This window comes from Battus philenor, unplaced genomic scaffold (genome assembly GCF_028537555.1).
Source record: "Battus philenor isolate CCGP_79_NKW_IND1 unplaced genomic scaffold, ilBatPhil1.0.hap1 SCAF_16, whole genome shotgun sequence".
NCBI classification, from domain to species: Eukaryota; Metazoa; Arthropoda; class Insecta; order Lepidoptera; family Papilionidae; genus Battus; species Battus philenor.
In genome coordinates this window covers 14161889-14188980 of record NW_027181678.1, presented here as the reverse complement: position 1 = coordinate 14188980, position 27092 = coordinate 14161889, and the positions used below count along the sequence as shown (strand labels likewise).

At 36.0% G+C, this 27092-nt stretch overlaps 7 protein-coding genes across 7 annotated transcripts; 4 read left to right on the top strand and 3 right to left on the bottom strand.

Annotated features, from left to right (window-relative positions):
- Nucleotides 1-196: 196 nt before the first annotated feature.
- Nucleotides 197-7072, bottom strand: nonC (serine/threonine-protein kinase Smg1). Its single transcript, XM_068762639.1, has one exon. It carries the CDS (start codon nt 6974-6976, stop codon nt 197-199), a length of 6780 nt encoding a protein of 2259 aa, XP_068618740.1. The 5' UTR covers nt 6977-7072.
- Nucleotides 7073-7413: 341 nt separating this feature from the next.
- On the top strand, nt 7414-8457 carry LOC137919407 (ribosomal RNA-processing protein 7 homolog A). The gene is made up of 2 exons (XM_068762474.1): nt 7414-7581; nt 7652-8457. Exons 1-2 carry the CDS (start codon nt 7548-7550, stop codon nt 8407-8409), a joined length of 792 nt encoding a protein of 263 aa, XP_068618575.1. The 5' UTR covers nt 7414-7547; the 3' UTR covers nt 8410-8457.
- Nucleotides 8458-8681: 224 nt separating this feature from the next.
- On the bottom strand, nt 8682-12276 carry LOC137919406 (integrator complex subunit 15). Its single transcript, XM_068762473.1, has 6 exons — nt 12119-12276; nt 11745-12043; nt 10665-10919; nt 10261-10402; nt 9598-9863; nt 8682-8910 (listed from the first exon to the last, which is right to left on the bottom strand). Exons 1-6 carry the CDS (start codon nt 12195-12197, stop codon nt 8758-8760), a joined length of 1194 nt encoding a protein of 397 aa, XP_068618574.1. The 5' UTR covers nt 12198-12276; the 3' UTR covers nt 8682-8757.
- Nucleotides 12277-15019: 2743 nt separating this feature from the next.
- On the top strand, nt 15020-17550 carry Clp (Cleavage and polyadenylation specificity factor subunit 4). Its single transcript, XM_068762471.1, has 4 exons — nt 15020-15201; nt 15311-15587; nt 16780-17020; nt 17102-17550. The coding sequence occupies exons 1-4, from the start codon at nt 15099-15101 to the stop codon at nt 17342-17344; spliced, it is 864 nt and encodes a 287-aa protein (XP_068618572.1). The 5' UTR covers nt 15020-15098; the 3' UTR covers nt 17345-17550.
- Nucleotides 17551-19801: 2251 nt separating this feature from the next.
- On the top strand, nt 19802-20698 carry hoip (NHP2-like protein 1 hoip). The gene is made up of 2 exons (XM_068762429.1): nt 19802-19961; nt 20252-20698. Exons 1-2 carry the CDS (start codon nt 19959-19961, stop codon nt 20639-20641), a joined length of 393 nt encoding a protein of 130 aa, XP_068618530.1. The 5' UTR covers nt 19802-19958; the 3' UTR covers nt 20642-20698.
- A 661-nt stretch (nt 20699-21359) lies between these two features.
- Nucleotides 21360-24690, bottom strand: Alg1 (ALG1, chitobiosyldiphosphodolichol beta-mannosyltransferase). The gene is made up of 4 exons (XM_068762416.1): nt 24029-24690; nt 23005-23267; nt 22024-22309; nt 21360-21602 (listed from the first exon to the last, which is right to left on the bottom strand). The coding sequence occupies exons 1-4, from the start codon at nt 24580-24582 to the stop codon at nt 21392-21394; spliced, it is 1314 nt and encodes a 437-aa protein (XP_068618517.1). The 5' UTR covers nt 24583-24690; the 3' UTR covers nt 21360-21391.
- A 343-nt stretch (nt 24691-25033) lies between these two features.
- Nucleotides 25034-26896, top strand: LOC137919393 (RNA-binding region-containing protein 3-like). The gene has a single exon (XM_068762457.1). It carries the CDS (start codon nt 25087-25089, stop codon nt 26380-26382), a length of 1296 nt encoding a protein of 431 aa, XP_068618558.1. The 5' UTR covers nt 25034-25086; the 3' UTR covers nt 26383-26896.
- The last annotated feature ends 196 nt before the right edge of the window (nt 26897-27092 follow it).

Below are 27092 nucleotides of genomic sequence, written 5' to 3'. Positions count from 1 at the left end.
ATTTATCGTTATGTAAAAGACATTTGGAAACATAATATAGAACGATGACATTTTTTTTAAAAATGATAAGGGAACTGGGGTACATTCGGCCACATATAATCCTTCAAAGAGCTGCTGTGTCTACTCCAATGTATAATATATTGATTATATAATTTGAATTAAGACAGTAAAAATATTCCAAATTCAATTAAAATGATCAAAAACGTATCACAAAATACAATAAACCATTTGCACTCACCTCAACTCCGGTCACTCCGAGCGCCGTCACCAAGTTGGGGGTCATCCGGAACGGCACCTTCTCCGGAACACGCAGCGTCTTGCCCTTCTCGAAGCACACGTTATAGTCTATGTGAACCACCTCACCCGAAGTCAGGTCCACCAACACGTTATCCAAGTGCCTATCACCGAGCCCTATTATGTATCCGATGATGCTCATTACGGCCACGGAATAGCTGTAGCGGCGGGTCATCTGCCACCATTGCTCTGGAGTGACGCTCCCGCACCACAGCTCCCTGGACAGAAGATCGCATGGCGTCTCGGCAGTCAGCTCTTGCAACACTTGCTTCAGTATCGACACCGGCCATTCCTTCCTGTTCTCCGTCGATATCCCTGCCTCCTTGAGTAACGGGTTGAGTTTATTGTAGAACAACTCTGAAGGTCGGAGTACGTTTACAGTTTTGTTGGTTTTCGCAGAAAGAATCGCGGCCTCTCGATTCTGCCAGCGCTTGTACAGAGCGAAAAGAGGAGTAACATTGTCCACCCAGCTGATCAACCCTGACCGCGGGCCTAAAGGTATAACAGAGTAATGACGTGCTCTGTACGTCTGGTTGTCGTTGTTCTCCGAATCCCGCGCCAGCATCGTATTTGTTATCGACAGCAGCTGCATTATTCTTTCATCTAAATGCAGATCCTCTAAACCTTTGAACAGGTAAGTGTACGCTTTACCATCCGACCCGTAAAATATCAACTTCTTTGGCCTAGTCTTTGTGGGTAGAATAGCAACGTTATTCTCCACCGATTTAATCGTCACCCGCACTGTTCTTTGGTTCGTGTGCAACCCGGGCATTGTGATCACCGTGTTTTTCATCTCCGATAGAATTGGACTGATGTCGGACATTTTCAAAATGTACGACGTTCGCTTGTTAACTTTCTGTTGCAGTTTTATCTGCAATTGTTTTAACGGTGCCCATGATTCTTGTGGTTTCTCCGGGTTGGACGGATTCTTGATTTTATCTATAACGTCCTTGATAAGGTTCTGGAATTTAGCTTGGAATGCCGTCTCGTATGGTGTCTCGGGCTTGGCTGAAATTACTTGGTCGAGTTGTTCTAACACGAACACAATCGGTTCAAAAATAATTCGGTGTTTTTCTTTGATGAGCTTCTCCTTTTCCTCCGCCGACAAATTTACGTTGTTTTTCACTTTAATTATTTCTGCCTCCAATTGTGTTAGTCGCTTGTTAAATTCGGAATGATGTTGGACTAGTGTTCCGAGACATAGCTCGTCCCAAAGTAAATTTATTCTTTGTAATTCTTTCACCAGAAGTTTTACCTGTAGAATAGTCTTCGGTGCTTGTTTAGCCAAAGTCTCCACCATATCCAGGAAACATGAGTTTAGTTCGTTGTTAGTTACTTTGTCGCTTCCAGCATCTTCCATATCCAGATTGTCTTCGTCGCTTTCGGCGTCTTCGTTAGATAAAAACGATCGTGGGGCGCTCAGTTCAGTTAAACTGTTTTGCTCATTCTCAACCGCTCCAACGACAGCGGGGAATGTGATAAGATGGGGCGTATCTTCCGCAAGCCTGCACAGTAGATCTGAAACGCATTTCTTCACGTAACTCTCTGGATGATTCAGTCGCGAAAAAAGTTGGGGGATGATCACCTTCCAAGGCTGCGTAGGCGTGTTTGCTAATCCTGACTCCAGAACCGTTTGCAGCTCCATGGCATGTTTTACGATCAATCTTAACAACCTCAATGTTGCATTCACCACTGCGTTTTCTCCGCTGTGATTTATGTAATCCGATGCGCAAATGAGCTGCAAGAATTTGAAGTAAGCGTCCGCAGATAGTTCGAAATATGAAAATACTCGCTTCTGAGCCTGCCGCCAGATATCAACAAGTAACGCCAAGTGTTCCGGAAATGCGTTATTTAACGACGGGACAGTCCTTAGCTGATTCTCTATCATCTCGGACGTGTTGATCTCATTCCAGTCGATATCTTCGTCATCGCAAGTCGCTTTAGTTTTGGACAAAATTTCACAAACCGCTTCGAAGTCTTGCGGCGAGCATCCGATCATAACGCCCTCGATCTGAATTTTGTCGTTATCGGTTAGTTGTTCTCGGGTTTTAGAACTGAATTCAACCATTTTTCTCCCCCATCGGAAACACCAAGAGGCGAAATTCGCCCATGCTTTAGCTAGACCGGGACATTGATTTACTCCGAATTGCAAAAGCTTTCCGACTGCGGAATCTGAGAGTGGAATTACGTTTTCAGAAATGTTGTTATCCACGAGTCCGATTTCAGGTAGAGCCGATACTAGTTTCATGAGAGGTGTATCGTTTTCCACGACGCCAACTGTTTCACTTTGCACCCACTTCGCAAGTGTCAACAGCAGCCTAGTCCCTTTCTCTCTTAGCTCGTAGCTTTGTTCGCCCATAGCTAGACGTTGGGAGAATCCAAGAGCGATATTAGCACATAGATTAATCGCTCTTAATCTGGTATCTTCTTCAGCATATGTAACTTTACAAAGCTCCGTCAAAGCAGTAGCATTGTTTAAATTCCATATATCTAAATCATACGTATTATTCGACATAAGCAACAGCTCTCCGATATCTTCTAGACTATTCACGTTGAGGAGACACATCTGGAATGCTGGATTATGTTTAAAGTGCTTATAGAGCTCCCGCTTGGCCATTTTCAAATTTGAATTCTTCCTCGCACTCTTTATAACATCTAATCTAAGACATTCAGTGTAAAATAGATTTTCTTCTTTCAAATTTAGTTTAGTGAAATACTGATTCCACCATAAAATTTTTGTTAAATCTTTGAGCTGCGTTCCATATTTATGTTCTTTAATTACGGAAGGTTTAAATGGATTAATAATCGATTTGCCATTCTTGATAACAGTCGTCAAGCCGTGATTTGCCAGTTGTAATACGGCAATTTCTTTCAGGAGATGAACTGAATTAGTTCTTGCAAATTCTTCTGCGCTTGCATTGAGCATTGTCTTGCAATTTTTAAGAACGGTTTCACATTTCTCATCATATTCATCGTAATAATAGTTCAATGCTGTACACAGTAAAGTGGATTCGATCTTGTTCAAGAGACCTTGATAGGAAGCGGTGTTTTTAGCTAATTCTGTACTCTCAGGTTGGAAAACATCCCAGTCAGATAAATCATCTGGAATATCTGTGTCTTCTTCAAACATGTTTAAAGCTTTGTAACAGTCCCATTGGAAATTTGATTTGTCTTCTTGATCAATAAGTTTCCATTGCTGCATGTCATCCCAACTTTGTATATTTTTATAACATTCCATCATTTGTTCTTCAACAAATTTGTTACTCTTTGCATCTAAATTCACTGCTGGCTCATTTTCAGTGTTTACCTTATTGTTAAATAATTTCTTATAGTATTCACAAGCTAATTCATATCGGGAGTTCGCTTGTTCGGCCGCAGCTTTTATCCATGGTAATTTTTTATCAAAGTTCTGTTTCAACCATATGTACAACCCATGTAAAACTTCTGGTTCTTGAATTTTAATGAGAGCTTTCGCCATACTGATTGTTATAGCCTCAACATCAATGTTAGAATTGGATTTTGCAGCCTGTAGGATCAGTGAAGCGTGGTAAATAACAGCTCCGTAGTGTCCGGAATGCAAGCTCACAGCTAATGTCGCGGGACGGACTCTATTCTGCCACTCCCGACAAGTCGACCAATTTGTGTGAAAAAACGTTCTGACCGGCTTTGCGACAACAGGCAGTACTGTTGCAGTGCCTTCGGCGGCATTATATGTGTATTTTTCTAAAAAGGTCATGAATTCAACAAACCAACGTGTTCTAATTTGCTCAGCGACAATTATATCTAACAATTTTTGTTGATCAATTGCGAGATACTTAGTTTCAGATGATGATATATCTCGTGCTATACCTTTTAAAGCACCTTCAATCTTCATAAACGTCTCCTGTGGTTTTCCCAGCGGTGTTCTTAATTTAAGCGTTATACATGTCTGCGCTAATTCGGAGAGAGCCCAGCTGATGCAAATCGACGAAAAATTGGTTGCGCACTCACGGAAAAATAACAGATTTTTCTCATCGAAATCTTGCCCTTGGATAGGCCATGAAACTAAAAATGAATTGATCAACAAATTCATGTCAATATCTGTGATTTGCAATAGACAGTTCATCATAGCTTTGAAATGGGTGTTAGATAATGTGGTGAATGATCCTCTCATGAGGTACTCCTTCAAAGCATTTAACTTTGTGTCACAGTTAAGGACGGTAAGGCTGAACTTTCTTGATGTGAACACTCTCACCAACTGTCTATCCAATTCCTGTTGGACGACATCCCATGGAAGCTTAAAAAGCACATCCTTGCACATGTCCGCAACTGATTTATTTAAATTGTCTATATGCAAGATGCATATGAGTGCCATCGTCTTGAGCAGTATCACATTCCACACCAAGCCCTTATTTTTGAGCAGCTGCTGACAATTCTGTAACACTATGACAATTATGTCCTCATCGAAGTTGTGAGCAAGTGATAACATGTTGGTTGTTAAAACCACAAATCCTTTAGACAAACTCACAATGGGCAAATATTTATCCAATTGGCGAAATATATCCGAAATCCATGTCAACACCAAGAGCAAAGTTTCTTTTGGCACATTTTCTTCCAGTACAATGCTCAAGGTATTTAATATAACTGCGAGATGACCTGATGTGGGACTTGAACTAGAAACATCTCCTATATTTAGGTTAGAAAGGCCGAAAATCTCACTCGCTCTCTGTTGTGTGTTAGTGACTAAATCACTTGATGCAATAAAGTGATTATTTTTCTTGCAATGAGAGTAGAGTAGGTACAGTATTGCATACTGCAATGCTGGTTTTTCTTGTATCAGATTATCATCATGGGGACACATCTTGATAGCTAAAAGCTCCAAGATACTTGGCTTTAAGGCCCACATGCCAATGATCGAGTTGCTGGCATTTGCAAGATCTGACAGACACTGCAGGTAGAATAATATATTCTTCTCCGCATCATCTTTCATAATTTCCTCTTCATATTCAACTTGTATTATTTTTATATTAGGTATTATAACAGAAAAAGCGTTTTGAATATCCATTAAAACAAATTTGTATGCCTCTTGCAGTAAAGGAATATTTTTCAAATTTAAAAGGTTGCTATAAACTAACATGACTTTTGATAGGATCTTGATGTTTTCTGTATAGCGCAATGGTCTTAGCAAAGAATCCGGGCCTATAGTTTGGATGATAAATTCTAAAGGAAGGTTTGCGGATATTTCTTTGATTGTTATTGAAATCAAGTTTATGATACTTAGACAAACATTTTCATCTATATGCAAGTATTTAGTCATTTCCAATGTTATCAAAGTGATCAATGCAGGTGAGCATGATGAGGCTTTTGCTTGTAAATATTTAAGCAGTAAAACAATGCATTCATTACCAGATAGTATCAAGTCAGGTTCAGCATCATCTTTTAACACTTCTGCAAGCACTTGAATTATTTTTGTCATCGCTTCAGTGAGAAATGGCCATGTAACAACTTGGGAAACAGTAGGGCTGAGGAGACTGCCCAAACTTTTCACCACAGTATTGAAAACATTGAGGAATGATGCAACCTTCTGCATGCAATCCTCATTTGACTCTGACTCATGGTTATTACATTCTAATTCACTTGTATAAGCAACCATGTCTTCAATGAACTGGTTTAATAGATTAACAGAAAATCCGACATCAGCTTGCCAGTGGCGGCTAAGTTTAAACAGAGACTGAAGGGCAAATTGTTTAATTTTTTTAGGTTGTGCATTATCAACGTGCCATCCTACAAGAATATCTACAGTATCAACAAAATGGTTGGCAAAATGTTCAGGATATGAGTTTGACATGATGATCATTGCATTTATGGCAGCCATGAACACATCGGCAGAGTCCGTCCCTTCAATAATCACTTGTAATCGATCCAGGGTCATTTCTGCAAAGTCAGACAAGGTAGGTGTTTGAAAATCCAACTGAAATGTTTCTGTGAAAGAAAGGGTTAACAGATGTTTAATTGAAGAATTGTGTACAGAGAATGTTGATACAATCCAATCCAGGTGTTTCTTATAATCATGACCCATAACATAGCCAATTCTCCCCAGCACCACAGATGCCTTCTCCTTGGTCTCTGGACCAGGAGCATCATACAATACATCCAACAGCGATTCCACTAATATGTCATAAGATCTTCTTATATATCTCGCATTGTCTGGCAACATGACAGCATCTTGCAGCTTACTGCATAACAGCAGGGATTTCTCAACGTCGGCCTCCGCACACAGACGTCGCAGGAGCTTCGATATACGTGGATCTTCGGGTAGATTAACTACAATCTCAGATCTGTCATAAAATTTATTGCTATTTCCTTGCGACCAAGAGTCGTTATTGGACTGACTTAACGGTTCGTGATACTTGTAGGAATTGTCGTCGTGAGCGTGCTCCGAGCGCGGGGCGAAGTCGCCGCGCCCGCGCCCGGAGCCACGGCCGCCGCGCGAGTGCCGAAACTCCGTAACGCGCCCGCGACCGCGGAACCTGCCATCCCTGTGCGGCCCGCCGAACGACGACGGACCGTCATACGCACCAACATAACCTCTGACCTTATCATCCGTGATGTTTTCTTGTCCGATTTCGTTGCGATCAAAAACGTCGGAACTCTCCGATCTATTCGATGTTTTGACTTTATTATTTGCAGAAGTGGATAGCATCACTAGGACTTTCGTTCAATATATGAATATAACCGCACATGGCCGTAAAATAACGACAAAACACTGCGAAAACTTTATGTAGACAAACGATCCTATACGAACTTCCTTTGCCAACAGACAAGAAAACACAAAAGTATCATAGACAATCGTGACAAATAACTGTCACTTGGTATTCTGTCAAAAAACGAGATTTTTTGAACTAAATGTGTGTAGAAATGAATAATTTTGTAACCATAAACAATAACTCTACTTAAATCTTATAAGTTATTACTTATTTTATACTCGAAAAATATTTAGAATTAAATATCAACCTTTATAAGGACCAATAATTATTTTCTACTTAACCAAATGTGCTATTCATATATTTTTGACTTACCACAAATCTTAGTACTCCGGAAAAAAAAGTAACATTATTTGTAAACTCTATGTTCGATCCTAAGTCAGAAGTCAAAAAATAACCTTAATTTCACGTGTAAATAGTAAACAAAGCAACTGCTTGACGTTTTCATGTAATTTTACAGATTTATTAGGAGATTAATTTTTTTGTAATAGTAATAGTTGTGCAATAATAATGAAAGCTAACAAAAAGGGAAATGAATTTAAAGGTAATATTTCTATATTCCATTCCTCAATAGTATATTCTACAATGTTTGCTTACCATCTTTATAATTTTAGCTTTGGAGCTTAAGTTCTCCGAGGAGACAGCATCACCGCATATTATATATATAAAGGAACATTCGGTTAGACAACACACTGTAGATAAACCTTCGGGCCGCACGCTTTTTGTCATAAACGTACCACCATGCGCAGACGAAAAAGGTCTTACGAACGCCTTTCAAGAAGCAGGTACCGTGCAGTCAGTAAAATTCTATTCGAAACTTAGTGACACAGAAACAAATCCGATTAAAACATTTTTACCAGAAACAACAAAACCAGAATTTAGATTCGCCTACATAGTGTTTAAAAAGGTAGCTAACTTAGACAGAGCACTAAAGTTAACAAAACTAAATCCTATGTACTCTACCAGCGATCAGATAAAGCTAGGTCTGGACAAATGGATAGAAGAACACAACAACTTGATACTTTTGCCTAAAGATCTAAAACAAAATATTGAAATCTTCATGGCATCCTATGATGAAAATATGCAGAGAGCTGAAGAAAAAGAAAAAAAGCTAGAGCAGGAGGATGATGAAGGCTGGGTAACTGTAACAAAACATGGAAAAGTCCAAAGCTTCGCACGATCAAACAAAGTAGAAAACAAAATAATGGCTAAAGAGGAAAGGAAAAAAAAGAAGAAAGAATTGAAGAACTTCTACACCTTCCAAATCAGAGAATCCAAGATGAAACATATTGTTGAATTGAGACAGAAATTTGAAGAAGATAAAAGGAAAATTGCACAAATTAAACAGAGTCGGAGATTCAAACCTTTTTAATATAATATCATGTTGTAATACTTTTTTGTCATATAGTCATTATTATAAGCCTAACATGTCTTTTTATTTATCTCTCCCTCAAGAAATCTGAAAATAAACTACAATAAATAGGTGATGCTTGTGCTTCCCATGAATAAAACTTACCCATTTAAATAATTCACGAGAAAAAATGACACTCCATAACTTTAAGGCAATTTCTTTGAAAAACTTTGGTCTAGCAGGAAGGGGAATCCAAAAAATAATCAACTTTTAGACTTATAACACATATTATCTTATAAAAATCTTACATATAATACAAACTACTATATATTACAACATACTTTCATTCAGAACTATTACCTATCTCTGTCATATAATTTGTTGTTGGGTTTTTACAATGATCCTCAAGAGTCTGTTCTCGGGTAGTGATTCCAGGGACGCTAAGAGATTGTTGATGTTGCCGTAGACACAGCCGTTAGCCAGAGCCACTTGCACGGCCTGGCCTATCCTGTCTAGGCAGTCCTGAAATTTTCTTGATTATATTATCAAAGACCTGTAGCTATACATATTAAAATTTATTGAAAACAAAATGCACAGTTCGAAATACTCTTTAATTATGACCCTCAAATTATTAGACACAAATCATGAATGGAGAATCAAATAGATTATCAACATACAAGTTGTCCTATATATCAATGTTAAAACCTAAATCAGGTGATTTGGCACATAATGGCTACCTTTAAATATTATTACGAAATCCCTGTCACATTTTTAAAATGATTTCTAATCAAAACTAGTAATTTCATGCACCATGTTATTACATATAAGTAAATTAAATTGAAGTCTAATATTAAAATAACCACTTGTTACTACATATGTATGAATATATACACATATAACAAAATTACATTTTTTATTTATTTTTTCTGTCTGTTTGTTGTGACTAATTTATGAAAAGACTAGACTGATTTTGATGGAACTTTTCTTTTAGGAAAATTCTTTTTAATGATAAGGGAACATCTAGTCTTTTTTGGGTTTTATGCCTACAAATCCTAATCCTGCCCAGTACCACTACAACTTGCCAATGGGCCTATTATACTGGTGCATATTACTCTATTTTACTAATCTTTGAGCTCCAACTAATGCTTCACCTAACAAACCGGACAGACAATTATGTACAATTCTCCCAAATATTCATGTTTACCTTACCTGCAAGCGTTGTTCACTATTCAATTTACATCCCTGGTCAATAAGATGCTGTGAATATTCTCTAACGGGTGCTGCAAGCGCGGCGAGGCGCTGCGCCCCTATAGCAGCTGGGGGACCACGACGCCGCCAAGCGCGCATGCTCTGCAGGAGTCCCAGCTGCAACTGTATGTACAGTTGTGATTCTGTCTGTGCTTTATTTACACTCTTCGATGTTCTATCACCTTCTATCTTTATCTTCTTCACTGGAACTTCATCCATCTCTGTGTCTGTAATTCATATTATTTTTTTTATGATTATCGATGACCTTGACAAGGTGTGGATCAACGGATTCCGCCGCGTTTGCCATGGTCACCGCTCCAGGAACTTAGTCTCAGCGGCGAATTACTTTGCGGGTTATCTGACCTGCCTATATAACCAGCATCATCATGCTACTACCCACGACCTTCATTATGTCGTCAGTCTATCTAGTGCGGGCCATAAAAGCGTCAAATAGGCCAACCCCATATCCTCTTGTGGTATCATAAGAGGCGATAGTGGAATCAATGTCAAGATTATGGCTTTACATTACCAAATGTGGCGATTGAATAATACACTAACAGGTACAGCGCTTAAGCTATAAATAAGCAAAGGTTGTCAAAAAAGTTATTTGTTTTAATTATTCACCTTCATCAATGTACAATGGTGCAAGGGCACACCACCTGACAAGTCCAGCAAGAGGTGTCACAGCAGCCATGGGGATGGCGCCACTGGGTAAAGCCGCCGCGTTCAGCTGAGCCGACATACATAGCGTTGGTGTGGTGTATACCTAAAAAGAATACTTTTGTTAGCAACAATTAAAATTATGTGGTTACAACCAGGAGCCGGTAAACAAATCCAGGCTATTAAGACTAAACATGTAATTGTGGCTAGCATTTCTTGAGTTGTAACACCTAACACCTGACTTACAGAATGTGACTACATTCCTTTGTCTATAGTAGAACCAATTTATGTTTTAGTTACAGTAAGCATTCCCAAAAACTATGTTCAATATTGGACACCATATTATGATAATGATAAAAAAAACTTACCCATGATGTTATAACCTCAAGTAGATTTTTTGGTGGTAATTTTATAGGTTTCTGGGTATCCAGCATATAGAGCTCAGTGACTGCAGTGATGAAGTTTGATACAAACTGCGGTGCTGTGTTAGCGAGAGACTTCAAAGCCGCTTGGTTAGTTGTGTTTAGGTAGAAGTGGTCTCTGATAATGTTCTCCACTAGTTGCAAGGACTGGGGTGATGAACAGCCCATTTGTTGCAGCCAGACTCCTACCGCAAGGAGGACCTGGTAACAAAATTTTAAATACAAATTTCATCGCCTCTTGTGTTTCATATTCATGGCATTAGCTGCAAGCAACAGCTACCAGCTTAGAGTACTTTGGCGCTCATGTTCATATCATTCCAACATGTAGTTCTCTTTCTTCGTTGGATACTCTTGGCAGATCAGTTATTATCATGAGTGAGTTTCTTCTTACTTTTCCACTCCTTTAACATGAGAACATACACCTAATCCATCCATCGCAAAACTAGTAAGCTTCTATATTTAGAGCTTTGTCAAGTACAATATGACTGTGAGAGTTTTAATTTCATTATCATGACATATAAAACAACATGTTGGTGTATAATTTTTAAATATATATACATATTTTCAAAGAATCCCTAGTTGTATATTAGAGACATACAAAATCCAATTAAATTGTAAAAGCTAGTGGGATAACACTAAAAGTTAACAGAATTTTAGCAGAGATTTTGAAAAAATCTAATAACAACTTCTAAAGGCTTAAATTGCCAGAGCTCTGAAGGTGCATACTCTAGACCTGTTTACAGTAATGAAGCTCAGAAACTCTCTTAGGAACCCTATCTAGGACCAGATATTTTACCAGAATAGGAACCCACAGAGGTCTTAGATTGCTATTACTATTTGCAAGGGCTCCGAAGAGAACATGTTGGCTAAGATTGTCAATTAAAGTACATTTTATTATAGATATGAGTCTACCCAAAGTTCAAATCAATCAATTGTTACAAAAAAATTGTAAGACTTTTAGTAACTTCTGCCATAAATAGTAAATTTAACACGTAAAATTTATTCTAGAGATTATATAATACGTACAGGTGTACTAGAAGCTGATACAGCCATACTGGCTAGGATACACAATATTTTCAATTTCCGAGGACTTTCCATTCCTCCGAACAGAGACAGAAATAATGTATTTTTAGTAGTCTCGTTGTTGCAGGCTGAAAGGTAATCGCAGATAATGTCAATGAGCTGCAACTCCTGCAATGGGTTCAACCCGGCACCACGACGGCCTCCTCTACGGTCCGCCTCGCAGAAAACAAATTCCGATATAATTTCCATTGCGTTATCCATTTGTTTGCTTGTAGGTGCTGCTCTGCCAACTAACAATTGTTCTGAAATATTTACGAATAAGTATTAAATATAGTGCGCATACTAAACAAACAAATGTCTAAATTAGAGATTCTAACCAATTTTTAAGAGAGCTTCTTTAGCACACGCTGGAAACTCCAATTTTCTCAAAGAATGTTTTAAGTCGGAAAAAGACATTTTTCTTAAATATAATTATACTTATATATACAAATTTAACCTTTAGATTAAATATACAAAAACACTACAAATCAAAATAAACTTCGTTACATGACAGCGATGTCAAAACGTCAACAACATCATAAAATTCAACCTGTTTAGTTTGATATTTCTTCATTTCATTGGAGATATTTAAAATATTTAAAAGCAATTAATTTATTATAGAATTGATATTTTGTTTTCATTCTATTGTTCAATTTGTTTATTATATTTACGAATATTTTAGGATTTGCCTTGGTGGTACCGACAAATAGCCTCTCTCCAGTGTGCAAAAAGCCGGCGTAGAGAAAATATTTAAGGAAGATGGACAGCAGCATCTTCTCAAGCTATGCTAAAAAGGGAAAGGGAGTGTTAAGAATCTCTGGATGTGCCAGCAATTTGTCCCGTCACCCAATATAGTAATACGCCTCACAATATTGGCACGATGAGAACAGACAAGAAGATTGTCAAGTCAGAAAAAGAACTTAGGAGGTTACATTAGAACATTCTGAAGGTATCAGAAATCCGCAGAAAGATTGTGGATATAGAAACTCTTAAGTTCGAGATCCTGCTCTGCTACCGGATGGGCGACCAATCATGCCAAAGTATTGGATTTCTTGTCCACAAATCTTTCATTAACAACGTTATTGCTATTTATCGTGCTTCAAGCCGAGTCATAATCCTAATATTTGGAATATTCCAACGATATTCATTGAGGATGATCAGCTATACGCGCCGACATCGTTCGGTCAGATGATGAAATAGAGAATTTTTATGACAGCGCAAGTCGGGTCGTGGTCCTATATAAGTAATTACTGCACTTGGACCAACATATATTTTTTTTTTTTTTTATTATGACCCCCGCTATTGGGGGCCTCTCGTTCCCCTATCTTGAGTGGGACAGGGACTTAATCTTTTAATATAATTTTTTCACAGAATTTTTATTGTCTTTCTCTTCTATCGTTCTTCACATAATCTTTCAGTCTTGTCTATCTTTCATGTTACATTTCGTCTTTCTTTCTCATTCGCTCTATTCTTTTAACATTCTTCCCTTTTTTCTCCTTTTTACATTTATAATTTTAATTTCATTTAACATTGATCTTATACTATTATTTTACATTTTTGTTCTTCTAGCTTTTTATTTTGTTTTATATTTTTTATACAATGTTTGTTTTGTTTCTGTCGATGGCTTTTTTTGCGATTTCTCGACATAGGGATAAAAATGTCTTTTTATTTTCGTCACTGATCAGGGAGGGTATTGTCTCCTCCCAGCACGAGGGGTCCTCCTTGAGCTTAAACCTATGAAGGTACTCAGAGAACCCCCCGTGCCCTGTGAAGAGCTGGGCCGAGACCGCGTCCACCTCGATGCTGCGGAGCACGCGGTACGCTGAGACGGCGTCCGGGAAAAACATCCTCGTTACCGAAGCCGTCGTTCCTTCCACATACCTCCTGTTCCATTCGTCGAGCGACTCCAGTCTCAGTTGCCGCTTGACGAATGAAACAGGGCATCTCTCGTACTCTGGTCGTCTTTTACTCTTCTTGGCCGCTTCCTTGGCCAGCTGATCCGCCCTCTCGTTCCCCTCCATCCCCGCGTGCGCTTTCACCCAGAACAACCTTACATCCTTCCCTTTTTCTCTCGCTTTCATTACATTCTCCTTCACTCTTAACGCTAAGGGATGGAGGGTGTCCGATCTTGCGACAGTTTCGAGAGCGGACCGCGAGTCGCTCAGTACGGCGCAGACTTGCGCCGACTCGCCGGCCGCGTACCCTGTTGCCTCAGCTAGAGCCAGCAGCTCTGCCTGGTATACGGTGCAGAAGTTGCCCAACTTGAGTTTCTTTGTGTATGACTCTACGGCGCCCCGCTTGACGCAGAACGCCGCACCCACCTTATCCTCTATGCGGCTGCCGTCGGTATAAATTACCAGATCGGCTGCCGCGATGGCAAGTCGGACTTCCTCCGCACTTTCCCCCAGACAGGAGAACTCCACACCAACTTGACCAGACGGGTGTGGTAGTCTCAGGTAGCTGACCGGTACCTCCAGGTCTCGGTCCTTCACCACCTGCCGGGAATGACCCTTTCTTATTTCAAATAAGCGGGCTGCTTCTTGGACCCGAAGGTCCAGGGGAAGCAACCCGGCAAGTATAAGGGCCGAGACCAACATATATTGTCAAACAAATGCCAAACCGCGTGCTCCGATCGACACCAAAATAATTGTCTTGTTGGCTATAGACTTCATCTAATGGGTAATATGTAGCAAGATTAACTCATCCGTCGGACGAGTCAAAATTTTATATTATTCCCGCAAGTGAACACACATACATAGCAGGCCTTTAAACCCTGTCAGATGGCTGATAACGTACAAAATTAAACCGTTTTTTTAACAATTTATTTTACTTGAATTGGTATTAAGTCCAAGATAATTAAAATTGTCCATCTCTATTTCTAAAACATTTCTTTTTATTGTGCGGCCAGGCATAGCTCGCTGCACGCATCATATTCTTGTATATTTAAATTACTCTGCTTTTATTATTTGAAATGGTGATGATGATTATGGCATGAAGAGGACACCTAAACGCCAACGACATTACAAATTTTAACCTGCTAGTTTCTTATTTCTCAATCGATTCTTTATATTTTTGTTTATTATTTTTAAAACGATTATTAAACTACTTAAAAGCTACAAATTTATTATAATATATTTAAGCGTTTCATTTAATCTAATATTATATTTGTAATATTCTTAGAATATGGATACATTGAAAGCGGTAATGGCAACAATTTGAATCTGTCATCTTAAATTGTTGAGAAGATTGGTTTCGTTGGCTGTAAAGCATTCTAAACATAATTCCTGAAGAAAGAGTTGTTGATTAAAGTTTTTAACAATGGAAGTGATTGTAGCAAACGTGGATCATATCAAGTTTGACATAGATTATGCTTTGGAACAACAATATGGAGCGTTACCTTTACCATTCCCGGGAATGGACAGTGAGTACTATATTTAAAATAAATACGACGGCTAACCGTTTAAATCCAAAAGCTTCCTTTGCGCACATCACCTTCAGTATTCCTGAACTCACCAAACTTTCCTTTCTAGAATCAACAGCGGCGGTATGTGAGTTTTACGGTCAGCCGGGAGGCTGCAACAATGGTCCCCAATGCCCCTACCGACATGTCCGAGGCGACCGAACTGTTGTATGCAAACACTGGCTTAGAGGGCTCTGCAAGAAAGGAGACCAATGCGAATTTCTCCATGAATATGACATGTCAAAAATGCCTGAATGTTATTTCTACGCGAGATTTAATGCGTGTCACAACAAGGAATGTCCGTTTTTGCACATTGATCCCGAGAGTAAAATCAAAGACTGTCCATGGTTAGTATTTTATTTTTAAATTCCGTGATCAGTGCGGGTTCTACAGTTTTGAGTGTCTCAGTCAAAACAGAAACTTGGCGCCCCTTTATACAGGAATATATATATTCACAGCAAAAAAACATTTTAAAAGGCAAAAAACCAAAGTTACATAATAAAAAACTCAAAATACTATTTATTTTAAAAAATTATGTTATTAATTCTTACAAGTGTTTCTACATATGGAATAGCATAATGAATGTGTTAGAAAAATAAATTAATCTATTCTTGTTGTATATGTGTGATTTACAAATTTTTTTTGTAGTGCTATTTGTGAAAAAGAATTAAAATTTGACATTTTTTGTTCTATATATATGTTTGTGTATATATATGAATATATAGACATATATAAATACTTTGTTAAGGGTTTCCTTTATTGTCACTAGAGGGGGAATAGAGGTTTAAGAAAATAATCACCCTATCACAAGTATTTTTGCTTCTATTTAATTTTTTATTCATTAATGTAAGTAAAACTTATTTGCTCCATATATTTACTTTATTATAAAATCCAAAAAAAAATTGTATGATGATCTATTATTTTCTAGTGTAACTGTAATAAAAAGAAGGAGTTTGGGGCTCTCACTGAAGTGGTTAAGAACTTATTTAAGAGCCGCAGCTTGAACTATGACTCAAGATAAAGATAAAATTAATTTATACAACATTGAAACACATTAAAAGAATTTTTTTTAATGGCAACTTATAATTTATTTATTTGTGACACTACTGCGCTTCACAAGGTGTTGTAGTTGTGGAGAAGGAGCAAGAAGAAACTCCACAACAGTACATCTTTTAATAATTGAACAACACAGATGTATACATATATACTTTATTAGATATAGTCTAAATGAAATCGAAATAATCAAGCAACATCATTGCTAAGTCTCGTCATTTAAATATTCCCCTAAAGAAAAATAAACCTTTTCTTTCAATTTAATTTTAAAAAGCATTTTGAATTTTGTAAATGGTGACCCAATAATATAATAATTCTGGTTCTTATAAATGAATAAGAAAATTATGGCAGCCAAAACTTTGGTACAGTAAGTTTCCATATGTTAGCATTCCAAATTGTGTGCCTGAGGGCTCCAACTTTGTGCCAGATTTGTAAATATTTTTGAATTATGGTTTTATTTTATCAAGAACCTTATTGTAACTTCAGGTATGACCGAGGGTTCTGCCGTCATGGTCCTCACTGCAGACACAGGCATGTCCGTCGCGTACTCTGCATGAACTACTTGGCTGGCTTCTGCCCTGATGGACCTAATTGTAAATACATGCATCCGAGATTTGAACTGCCAGCACCACCAGAACAAACCAAAGATGCTAAGAGATTGCCAGTATGTCATTACTGCTCAGAATTTGGTCACAAAGCATCCTCATGCAATAAGATACCACAAGAGGTTAGTAAATAATATATTTTATGTCTAAATTTATATAGCAATCTGAATTTTTTTTCTAATTAACATTCATAAATATTACAGAAGAGAGAGATGGCGCAGCGACAAGAGGAAGCTAGATACCGCGCCCTTGGGTATGTTAAACCAGCCAATGAGAATGATGAAATGAATGCACAGCGCCTTCGACTAATCCATAAACCGCTGGAAGAGGTCACATGTTTCAAATGCGGCACAAAAGGTCACTATGCGAACAAGTGTCCTAAAGGTCACCTTGCATTCCTGTCGAATCAGAACACTAATCAGAACATGTTCAAGCAACCAAACTAGTATAAGTATGTGAAGCCGTAATAATATGGCTTCGTATGGACTTGAAGTGATATGAGCTTATTGTTTAATAGCTGTTATAATATCTTTGAATATTTTGTATATATTTGATTACAACATATTGTCATTATGAAACCAATATTGGCCATTTGTATGGCAATATCACATTAAGGAGGCATTAACATAAGTTTTGAAATGATTGAAGAGGTAAAAAAATCAAATTGAAGAAAGTCTTGATAGCTTTTTCTGAAAAAAACTATTTCAACTGTTTGTAAGACAAGACAAAGCATTGGCCAAAAATTAATTTGTAAGAATAAATAAACAATGTACATTTTGTAAACAATTCCACCAGTACTTTTTGATAACAGTATTATATTTTTCTTTAATGGTGGTAAAGAAATCATCGAACAGGCTAGCTATCAGGTTTTTGATATCATATTCAAAAAATTATCTTGACTATTATAAAAATAATCAAACAATACAAAAATTTACAAAAAAAGAAACTGATCCAAATGTAAAAATTTACATGCCACAGACAAAAATACAAAATCCAAGATTGTACTTGAATTCTTCACCATGCTATTGTTCTACTTAATTTTGTCACTAAACATTCATCCATTGATTTTCTTAAATGTTTTTTGAACTTGGCATTTGAAATGGCACCATCAAGTTGTTTTACATTTGTTTATATTTAGTTAAATGCCTATAAAGTAAAAATTTTTACAAAAAGTATATATTGGTTCAGTAATGACAATATGTTATATCTAATTACTGTTTTGATTTAAGATTTAGGAAGGTTAAGTTTAAAAGCTGCCATTTAAATGTGAAATTCTGATATCTCTTGTACACTGCATTAATTTGGCACAGTCAGAAGTCAACGGAGAAATACATCAGTAAAAACTGATCAAATAATATATGTTATAAATATATTATGTGATGAACTGTCTCCAATCTGGTATTTAGATGATGAGCCAATTTGTAACAATGAAAATAGTTTATGGTCAAGAATTGTGGTTCACAACCTATGACTTATAACCATTACTGATTGTAAGCGAAAAAAGGAAATTGAAAAAAATAGTGACATATTGTTGTCACTCAACAGAACCTTGACCAATTAGATAATAATAAATTACAAAATGCATCCGCACTTTCTGAAGAGGGTACTTCAAATGGTCAATGTGAACATGGATTTATAATTCAGTTGTTCTATTTTCTAATGCAACTACACTATAGAAGAAAAATCTTGTTGGCAGTGTCCACAAAAGCATTCATTTCGGTGAGAACTGTAAAAAACTTGTATGAAATTTAAGTGATTTTTTTTTTCATATATATAATTGACATTTAAAGGGGATTATTTATATTTAACTTATAAATTCAAGTAAAATTTTGCAAAAGTGGTAATGAAATGAAAAAAACATCATTAATGAAACTACATGATCATATTAGTGCAAGCTATTTTTGATACTTGCATGGTGAATAAATATTGTGGATATACCTTTAAATAGTAAATTAAAAAAACTTCGATATTTTTCAAAATTTAAAATAACAAATATGATGGCAGACATTGATTTCAAGCTAATTGAATAACATACTGAAATAAAATTTAAATATATTCAAAACATATAATACGCCACCACGAATTCTGTTCACATGAACATTTGTGACCTCAAAAGCTTATGATAATCCTATAAAATACTGAAGCAGTAATGGCAACTCGTACTGAAATAATATTTGGTGTATTACAAGAATAAAAATTTAAAAAGTGATAAAATTGTAAATTATCTTCGAAAAAAATGAACATATAAAATTGTTACGAGCTCAAAATAAATATAAATCAAGAAGTGTTTCATAAAAAAACAGCAGCGACATTTGTGTTTTATTTCATTTTGATTTGAATCCCTCAAATTCTAACGGTTCCTGCGGATCTGGTCTTGAATTCTGCTGACAGCCATGGTTCTGATGTGAAAAATGATTATTACAAAAAACACCACCGTTACATCCATGGCAAAGGGTGAAGAGACATTTTTAATTAAAAATAAAATACTGAATAATATATCATAACTCACGAAAAACTAATCCCTACATATGTTGAATAAAAACGATAATGCGCTTTCTACGCGCACAAACTTAATAAGTGTAAATATTTTTATTGTTTCTCTCGCTTTGTGCTCTGGAAAGTAAGAATCCTAAATAATTTATTCAATATTCTGTAGTTGTATCGCTTTAATCTGAGTATTTTTTTCTAATATCTAATTCCACATAATTAAAATTATTATTAATGATTTTTCATTTTTTATCTATTAACAATGTATTTCTTAACTGAATGTTTTTTTATAATTTATGAATATTTTGACGACTTGAATATTAAAAAAATATTGTAGCAATAGCAACACTAGTTGAAACCTGTTGTCTATCATTGTTTTCCAGTAGTGTTCCTAAGCGTGGGTCTTGTGCAAAAAATAAGTTAACCTCATTCCAACTCTTAGTAAAAACTAAAAATACAATTTATTTACTTTATTCAGTTAGTAAAACCTTCTTTATCAATTACCAGTCCCTCAGTGACGCGAGTAATCGCTGAGAGGTTGTTATTTACCAAAGGAAAAAAACAAATTTTAAAATGGTATGTATAATAAATTGTTTTAATATATAATTGTATAATACTTACAATGTAATACTAAAAAGTTTTAACAATTTTTATAAGATTTCAAACAAATTTTCGTACATTTTCATTCATAAACATGTTTCCATGTGTACATTTATAGGTTATGTTTATGGTGTGGACTTCCTGGTAATTACGAAATTAATACATATAATACGTTAATAACTCTAAAATTAACTAACACTTATGTTAGATGACTATAAAATTCAATAGTATATATGCACAATTAAATAATCTGTATTCTCTTTAAGGCCGATGGTGAAGCAGCAGTTAACCCAAAAGCCTACCCACTGGCAGACGCGGCTCTTACCGCCAAGATTCTGAACCTGGTGCAACAGGCAGCGAACTACAAACAGCTCCGTAAGGGCGCTAATGAAGCGACGAAAACTTTAAATCGTGGTTTATCGGAATTCATAATAATGGCGGCCGACGCTGAGCCTTTAGAAATCGTTTTACACATTCCAATTCTTTGTGAAGATAAAAATGTGCCATACGTGTTCGTGAGATCGAAGCAGGCTCTGGGCCGGGCGTGCGGCGTTTCGCGGCCCATCGTGGCCTGCTCCATCACAATCAACGAGGGCTCGCAGCTGAAGCCGCAAATCCAGAGCATCCAGCAAGAAATTGAGAGACTCTTAGTTTAAGTGACAGTGTGTATAATAATATTAATAATATTTTTTTAAATACAAGAGTATTTTTAATTTTGCCTTTTAATGCACTGAGTACAAAGTTCAGTATCTCTCGTTTCATCACATCAAATTTATAAATACTAGGAAAGATACACTCAAAGTTGCAAGTACACATTGCTGTTCAAGGTTTTGCATTCAAAACCATAACAAAAACATTAAAGCAATACATGAACATTAAGATGGATGGTTCTTTAACACATTCCATGCCATGAGAGGCATATATGACTCCTGCTGCTCTTTCCGTTCAGGCCATTTGCAGTTCTCATTTAAAAGGATTCTTAAACAAATGAATTGTAGGGTCGAATATAGATAACTTCACATATTTGTATATGCGCATATGTAATGCATATTAAAATCCATTTTCATAACATTTTCCCACTAATTATAGCTTTGCAGTATTGAGGAAGTGCATGAAGTCTTGAACTTTTTTAAATTTTTTAAGTGTGGATCATATACGCCCCATGAGGCTTGAATGCAAAATCTTCAAAAATTGCTGTGAAACGGAATGTGTTAACTCTAATGCCTTCCATTTCTTGTAACTTGATATAAAGGAATGCTTTAGATTTTACCACAAAAAAATTATAAACAGGATACTAAAGCAAAATAAAGATCAAGGATTTTTTAAAAAGTAAACACAGATATAAATAAAATATATATTTCAACATAATTAGCAAAAATACAATTATCTTAACTGTGAAACTTAAATTATAGGAAGAATTTCTTAGCTCTTAAATTCCAGTTTCCTTCCCACCTCGACTCCTGGAACTTGGAAAGCTCTCTTCTCATTTTTGCTGCTATCTGGTTTTTTTCATTGTTATTTGGGAAACCGTCGAACCAGCCAATGATCAATTTTGAGAGTTCATCACTTGTTCTAAATACATAACCATTGATGCCATCTTGTACCAGCTCTTCTAGACTGTAAATAGAATTTGTAACTTAGTATTCCATGGTTTACCTAATCAACTGAACAGGGAGGAGATGGACCAGGTATGGTTCTCAAGGCTGATGACCCATGTAGCTGGTTTAGAGAAAACTTGCAATGCTGTTTACATTTGCCAACCGAACTCCTAAATATCCAACTTAATGTGTAGTTTGATAGTAGTAATTGCTGGGTAATTTGCACCACTACCAAAAATGAGGTGATGTTCACTCTTAACAAACTTAAATCCTTCAGCATGCTTGTTGAGAATGTTTAAAAGAAATATTAAAATTAAAGTTCCTGCTCAAGAAACGATAGGGGTGAACATGACCAAAAAAGCGGGTGCCATAAAAATACTGTAATAGTACATTTATAATCATATATAAATATTTAAGACATAACAAAAATTATTGCTTACCATCTGAAAGAAACAGCGCACACTGGTAGACCAGCTCCAAACATGTCAACCACTTTCATCGGAAGATCGAGTCCCGATGAGCTGGTGTGTAAACAAACTCCTAAATCTACACTGGCCACCATAGAGGGGTAGTCGCATGCATCCAACCAGGGCGTCATAACTTTGACATGCTTCCAGTTTCTGGACGCTATCATGTCTATGTAATGTTGCTTCATGGGACCTTTGCCAGTTATCACACAAATTAATTTTGGTAGCTTCTTTGTTAGTTCGAATGCTGTTTCATATACTGTAACATATGTTGAGTTAAATTATTTGCCTTACACTATTCCATATTATATATCCTATTTACCACTTACAAATTACATTTATATACTCGGCGTTTGATTTGGCGCATCAATCAGAAGCTGGTTTCAGTTCGGTTTTGTAGAGCAATGTAAATAGAACATTGTATTTTATCATACAGCGCTTTGACAATTCTTTTATGTATACAGGATGTTAGTGTTACATTGTATTTCAAAATGTACCAACTGAATACCATGCTAGAGTGGGTTCCTTGCCTTTTCTTCCTGTTCTTTTGCCATCTGTCTAAATGGAAGTAATTTTTTAAGGCCCATATATTTACAAGTTCATTGAAACTCTTTTTAACTATCTCATGTTGCCTGCATATTTTAAGGCTGTGTTTCTCAAGCCTTTATGAGCTATGCCTCACCTAAGACTCTTACACCCCTCTATCTAACATACCTAATTTTTGTATTAAAATTAAAAGGCTAAACTCATGTCGAGTCCATTTTTAATTCCAACCTTTAACAATCAAATTGCCTTCTCTTTGAAAGTGGGCCTCATGTTGAGAAACACTTCCTTCACACCTTATTTGAAAGATAATGCAGCTTGGTACCATTTAAAACCAAACTTGATAAAAATTAAAAAAGAAAAACAAAACTCTTTTTATTTGTTAATAGTCATAATTAAATATAAAACTACCTTGCAGTGCATCCATCAGTATACCAAAGTCCTCATCAGGTGTCCAGCTGGTACTGCTGAATATTATCCCTGGTCTATTTGGACGCAGTGTAACTTCACCATCAACAATCCTGGTAAATGCTGTTGTATTTTCATCTGCTGTACCAAGGTCATTAGATGCAAACTCAGGATATTTCTGCGCAAGTTTTACAAACCAATCATGTTTCTCTTGTAAATTGATTGGACGGAATATGCTTGGAGGACGATCATATAACACAGTGGCACTGCAAGGTTTAACACTATTAATAATAATAATAATAATATAATAGTTTAAAACTAAATAAAAATAACATGATTTAACTGTACTGACTGATAAAATTTTAAAGAGGTTAATGTATGGTATATCCTATCCGAAAATTTATGGTTACAGACATAACAAATAATGAAATGTAGGAAAAAGCATTTCCAAATTCATTTTATATATGAAAATTCATTATTGTCATTGACATTTCAATAGAAAAAACATATTACATAAAAGCTTTATACAGGTGGGAAATAGACATTAAAGCCTTGAAGCTTTTTCCAACAAACATCTGTGTTCATTAAGACTTATACTCCTATAAATAATAACTAAATGAATGTAAAATACAAGTATTATTTACATTATCAATATTGTCCATTTAGGACAGTTTTTTTCCAACATGGGGATATGCCCCTCTGGAGGTCATTATGAATGTGGACTCAACAGTTTGAAACTTTTGCTTTAATATAAAAATTATGTGTGTTACATAGGGGGCGTAAGATTTTTAAAAAGGCTAAGGTATCGCACAAAAAGGTTGGAAAGTATTAGTCTAGGTCCTAGACTCTTGGATATTAGTAAATTTTACAACACAAACAAGTAGATATTCTTTTTACTCAACTTTTTGTACTGAATCTTTTTAATTAAAACAAGAGTTCTTTCCATAGTTAGCCAACACTTTAATATATATCCGTTCTTATAGATACAATCACAGAAGAGTTTATTGTGGATTCTAATCCTACTCACTTGATATTCCAATTCTCAGACAAATCCTCTTTCATGGCATATGTGACACAGAGATTGTGATGTGCAGACTGTCCAAAGTATCTTTCCATAAATGTATACAGTTTTAATAATATATTCAGTCTTGGCGATATAGATAGCGCCATGATAGTGTGACCATAATTGTGCCAATCCACGATAAATTTAGTTCTTGTTATTAAACAGTAAAATCGGCATATCGGCAGCGTGGGCACCGCTGGAGGATTTTGACAAAGTAAATATTCACACTTTCCTGTTACTAAAAGCGTTAAAAACAGGCTTATAGCCTGCCATAGTGCTTTCATAATATATTGTAAGATTTTTGGACCCCTATCAAACTTACAACTATGAAGCTTTGTTATAGTTATGCTAGGGTTTTCGAGCACCTCAGTGAGGGGCGCGGAATCTGTATAAGCTATTATATTAACTTTGAAGCCATTATCGCTTAACGATAATGCATGATATTGCATACGTGGGCTCCTGCCTATATCACCCAGAACTATTACTTTGACACACTTTTTTGGATTTTGGTCTGTCATTCTGCATTAATATTAAGTTTAAGTAAAGGGAAATATATTAGAAATGGTTTGTTTTCCTCTTATAGTTACTGTTTTTGATATATCAACAGTCAATGTCGTAAATAGCGCCGGCTTATCAGTGACATTTACTCTTTTTTTTTTAAGGACAATGGTAAAATTCACGTAATGATAGTAATTTTTGTGTTATACATTTCAGAAACATTAATTTGATATGATTTTGTTACTGAATATAGCTGCATTTTGCAACATTAATAAGTATAATTTTATAAACCAAAGTTCTAAATAATAATTATATTAAATTAATCAGTCCTGAAGAGTGCAACATTATTCTTCCTGTCAACTGTCATAACAAGTTTTGATAATGACATACTGTTCTTAAATAAAAGAGATTATAAAAAATATCTCGATATTTAGTTACTCGGAAAATAATACTAAGAAGAAGTATTGATAAGAAAGAGAATATATATTATAAACAGGACGGGTAAATTTAACATTTTAGCAATTATGTCTAAAATTCTTATTATTCGTCATTTACCTGAAACACTGCCTTTCAATGAAAAAGAACAACTTTTAATGCATTTTGGAGCTCAAAAAGTTTGGGAAACATCAAAGAAACGTAATTACGTGTTTGCAGCTTTCGCTAGTGTGGAAAAAGCCAAGGAATCTCTATTTCGACTGCATCAGTTAGAAATCGCACAAAGACGTTTAATAGTAGAGTTTTCACAGGAAAAGGAACCGGTTAGCCAGGACAAATATGATGAAGACAGATCTTCAGTTACAACTAAACACGTAAAAGAATTTTTAAAACTCCTTAATGCATGGAATCCATCTGTCAACTTCTATCAACCTCCTCCAGTACATTTAAAATATAAATACCCAGATATAAACCCACAGAATGCCGTTAACATCATATATAATCTATTCACACATAAACCATTTTATATACAAACCCTACATCTGATGAATAAAATGTCACTTGAAACACCATTTAAAGAAAATGAAGAAGCATTAGTTTTTTTTAAAGACACTTTTAAACAATTCTTCAGTGATATTATAGCTAAATCAACAGAAGTTCCAAGTGAACCGGAGTCTGAAATATCAAGTGATGAGACTGAACAGCAGAAACAAAACCTACCAAGTTTACCTAAACGAAGGAAACACACATTACCTGTGACGAGGAAACGTCCTGCTGCCATTTTATCAACAGCAACTATACCAAAGACAAAGAAACCATCAGTCATTCAGGAAGAAATATTTGAAAGTGTACCTCCAGCTTTGGAAACCAAGAAGATCTCGGTTGTTGTTCACCAGGATGCCTTGAATAAGTCATCTGAAGAGCCTGTGGTTGTTGGTGAACTAGGAAAGTTCGAGAAGGAAACACCAACACTAGAGGAAAAAGAATCAGATCAAACAGAGCCTGAACAACCAACAATCAGCAAATATGAATTATCACGAAATAGAATATCTTATAGCGATATGAAAATACTACCCATATTCAAAAACTATCATCCGGGGCAACCTTCAATGAGGTTGTATATCAAGAACTTAGCTAAAACAGTCACAGAGCAGGATGTTAAAAGAATCTATAGGCGCTATATAGAAAACCTTCCAGAGGAAAAACAAATTGGATTTGATGTCAGAGTTATGCAAGAAGGCAGGATGAAGGGTCAAGCATTTGTCACCTTTCCTTCAGAGAGATTAGCAGAAGATGCCTTGAATGAAACAAATGGCTTCATGTTAAAAGATCGACCCATGGTTGTGCAATTTGCGAGAGCTGCTAATAAAAAAACTATTGATTAATATACAAAAGGTGTAACTTTAATGATTAAAGTTGTATTAAAATGGTACAGAAACCAGTGGCCAAAAGCATATTGCACATGTTTCATCACCAGCCATTAGAAGCATCATGGATAGGCCTCCCACTAAGACCTGCGGAGAGTTTCTCACCAATTAATATTGAACATTCAATATTCAATGTCTTTCCTTTATATGCTTTACTTGAAGACACATGACCAGTATGGGAAATTTTTGGGCTATTATTCATCATGAGATTTTATCATGGATTTATGTAACATACATAAGGTATGTTAATAAATGTAATAATAATGAGTAGTAAATTACTATCCTTGTTTCATTACACCAAAGTAGAAGACAATATTCGATACACAGACCAACGTCATAGTTAGTTACAAGAAGTTATAGGATGTGGGCAGTGATATGAGGTAAGACCAGTCACTGGGGAGGCCTATACCATGCAATGGGTGTCATTGGCCTATATGATGATGATAATGATTAAATATTTACATATATTATTCATGACAGATATTATATGTTTTGTTGTTAGTGGGGTAATGATCCAATTTTTTAAACATCTATCTATACTGAAGTTCATAAAAAGGTGGTCTTATGGTGCATTTATTCGCAAAATCCTTCTTTAGAATGGACAATGCATAGATTGTTGAAGGAACTAGTTTGATAAACAATATGTCTAAAGTGGTACTTACGCCCAC